The 2,700-nt window shown below is 41.0% G+C and overlaps 1 protein-coding gene across 1 annotated transcript in view; it reads left to right on the forward strand.

The window, feature by feature from the left end:
• LOC101862459 (proton-coupled folate transporter-like) overlaps positions 1-2,700 on the forward strand; it is a 14,603-nt gene that overhangs the window by 5,064 nt on the left and 6,839 nt on the right. The window contains exon 2 of the mRNA XM_013086298.2: positions 2,127-2,640. Coding sequence (XP_012941752.1) covers positions 2,258-2,640 — 383 coding nt within the window. The 5' untranslated portion in view covers positions 2,127-2,257. The remainder of the gene's footprint in view (positions 1-2,126; positions 2,641-2,700) is intronic.

Genomic DNA, 2,700 nt, shown 5'->3' on the forward strand with positions numbered 1-2,700 from the left:
AGGTTTCTTCTTCTTCTTCTTCTTCTTCTTCTTCTTCTTCTTCTTCTTCTTCTTCTTCTTCTTCTTCTTCAGATGCATGATTCACCTTTTCAGACGGACGTTTTGTCTCAAGCCATTGTCGTCGTTGACTGCCGAGCATTGAAATGTTGTTTCCCCAACTGTATGCATGCGGCTAACTGGTGAAGTAAAGCCCAAAACTGATTTGAACCTGTTATTTCAATGTCTTGATTGTGTTCGCAAGCAACCACACCACAGCGCTGGTGAATCATTCTTATAAACAGAAAGGAACAGAAAGGCACTAAACGCGTTTGACTGAGGTCAGCCACATGTTGGAACACGAGACAAAAGTTGTATGTATTACTGTCGTGTGTTATCAGACCGACCAGTGTCCGGCCATGTCTCTTCCTCGTGGACTTTATCTGGGCATGGGACAATCGCAGCATAGGCCGTTAGAGAACTCTTATATAATTACATTTTCCATTAAAGGTAATCGCATGTGACCTCATGGACTTGTCACGCGAACAGCCATGTGTCAACATCTTAGAAATTTGGCAAGACTCCTTTGGTAAATCACCCAAGGTATTATTATTTGAAAGGAATTTTAGTTGCTTTGATTGAATCTGGGAGTACGCAACTGTTGAGTGGGATGCCAACATGTTTCAGATCTATTTCAATGTGTTAACTTTCTATTGAAAGGTAGGTGATAGACAGAGGTGCATATTTGTTTTTAATATAAACTTTTTATACAATCATTTATTATTTTCTTTTACGTACATATCTAAACAGATCGGCCATCTGTAATGACTTGATAGATATTCTAATTTTGGCACATCTGTTGTTGTTGTGTGGGTTTTTTTGCGTGACAATAAATAAACCGACTCCCATTAAAATCTGATTTTGTCAACTAGAATCTAGGTTATTTATATATAAAAGAAGGGTATTGAAGTAAAACACCCCGTTTCTACATTTTCCTATAATCTTCTTTTGATGTTACAATTCTGTTCTTGTTTTTGTTTATGTTTTTCTTTTTTTAAAAGCTAGATCTAAACGTAACGAGTTGAAGTCGGTGTCTGGTCCTATGTGCCCCTGCATAGACTTCACTGTCCCAGGTAGCAATAGTACGATATGTTTTACTGACACTCTCACTAAGCCAACAGACAAGAATGTAGTCCGTGTCCAACTGTCTCAAGGATAGGGGAAGGGGGCAGAGGGGGGCGCCAGTCAAGCACCACTTCCTCTCTGACGCAGGATTCTCATTTTCTCCTAATACTAACGTTTACTGTTACACTTTTTCTCCTGCTCTCTTTCGTGGCTCTCCGTCGACCGTGAGTTCAGTTGGGCAAAACACCGACAGTGTCACCACACACAAACTCACAGTGTAGGGCTATAAGTCGTCGAAGTAGACTAATAGACTGATGGGTCTGTAACCACATACATGTATACACCAAGAGAAAAAGGTTTTCGGATTTTGCTTTACTTTACAAACCCTCATTCTTACAGAAAAACACATTAAAAAATATTTGCTAATCTGGTCCTTGTATTGAAAACACCGATGAGTTATATTACCGTCGCGACTTACATTCATACTTTTCTAGACTATATCTGGAAGGTTCATTAAAATGGGCTCTCCGATTCAAGCTTTAAGTGGGTCAGGAACCATAGAGATTTTGTGCTCATCAAGGTAGCTCTATGTAATGAATACACGTACAGCGCATATACTGTGAGCACAGACTGAGACCAAAAGATGTTGTTTTTTCCCCTTATATAAAAACCCCCTTCCTTTTGCTTTCAAAGGAGTTGTTTAAAAATACGTTTTAAAAATTACGTGTCGACAACTGCTTTCACCTTACCCTGTTGCGGTTTCTCAGTCAGATTCGTCGGCCAACGACCACGTATTTCTCAACATTTGCTTATTTGAGTAATTCTTAATTCAAGTTGTATCTGTTTATCTTGTCTGAAGGGTCTTGTTACGCTTTGTGGTATTATCAATTGGATATTATCTTTCTTTACATTAAACGATTGTCTAAAACGCGTTTTATCAGTTAGTTGGTTGATGTTGTCCCTAAAAACTAAATATCTCGACCTACTCGTACTTTTTCCTGCTCATGTTATTGTTTTCTTTTCAGTTCAAATTCGGACCAATTCAAGAAAGTCACTCTCTCACAGCTGGACTGCTCTACGCCGTCAATAGTCAATTAATTTCCCTTCTTAAGACAGAACTTGCTTTCGTCTGAGGTTCGTCTGAGCTCGTATCAAAATGCCTGGATCACCATACATCAGCTACCAAAGCAGATCTAGCGAGTCTGTGGAAAATGTTGGCGTTCCGTACGAGGATCGTCCTTACCACTCAGATAACATCCCACCAGACTGGGCAGACGACGATGCATCTAGTGCCATTGTGGTGTCCACTGACAGTTGTCTTCAATCAAAAAGTCTCCCAAGCACTGGCGGATTCATAAACTTCCACCGTGTATGGCTCGGCCTTGCAGTGACGCTGGCGTGCTACAACACGGCCTTCATGGCCACCCTACCTCTAACCGCTCAGTATCTCACTCATCGGGTGGCCCACGACTGGTACAACTTCAGTAACTTCAGCAAAGAGATCCCATGCACCAAGGAGGCGAACACTTCGGCTACAAGGTATGAGAGAGAGAGGGTGAGAGAGAGAGAGAGAGAGAGAGAGAGAGAGAGAGAAAGAAA

This window comes from Aplysia californica, unplaced genomic scaffold (assembly GCF_000002075.1).
Source record: "Aplysia californica isolate F4 #8 unplaced genomic scaffold, AplCal3.0 scaffold00001, whole genome shotgun sequence".
NCBI lineage: Eukaryota > Metazoa > Mollusca > Gastropoda > Aplysiida > Aplysiidae > Aplysia > Aplysia californica.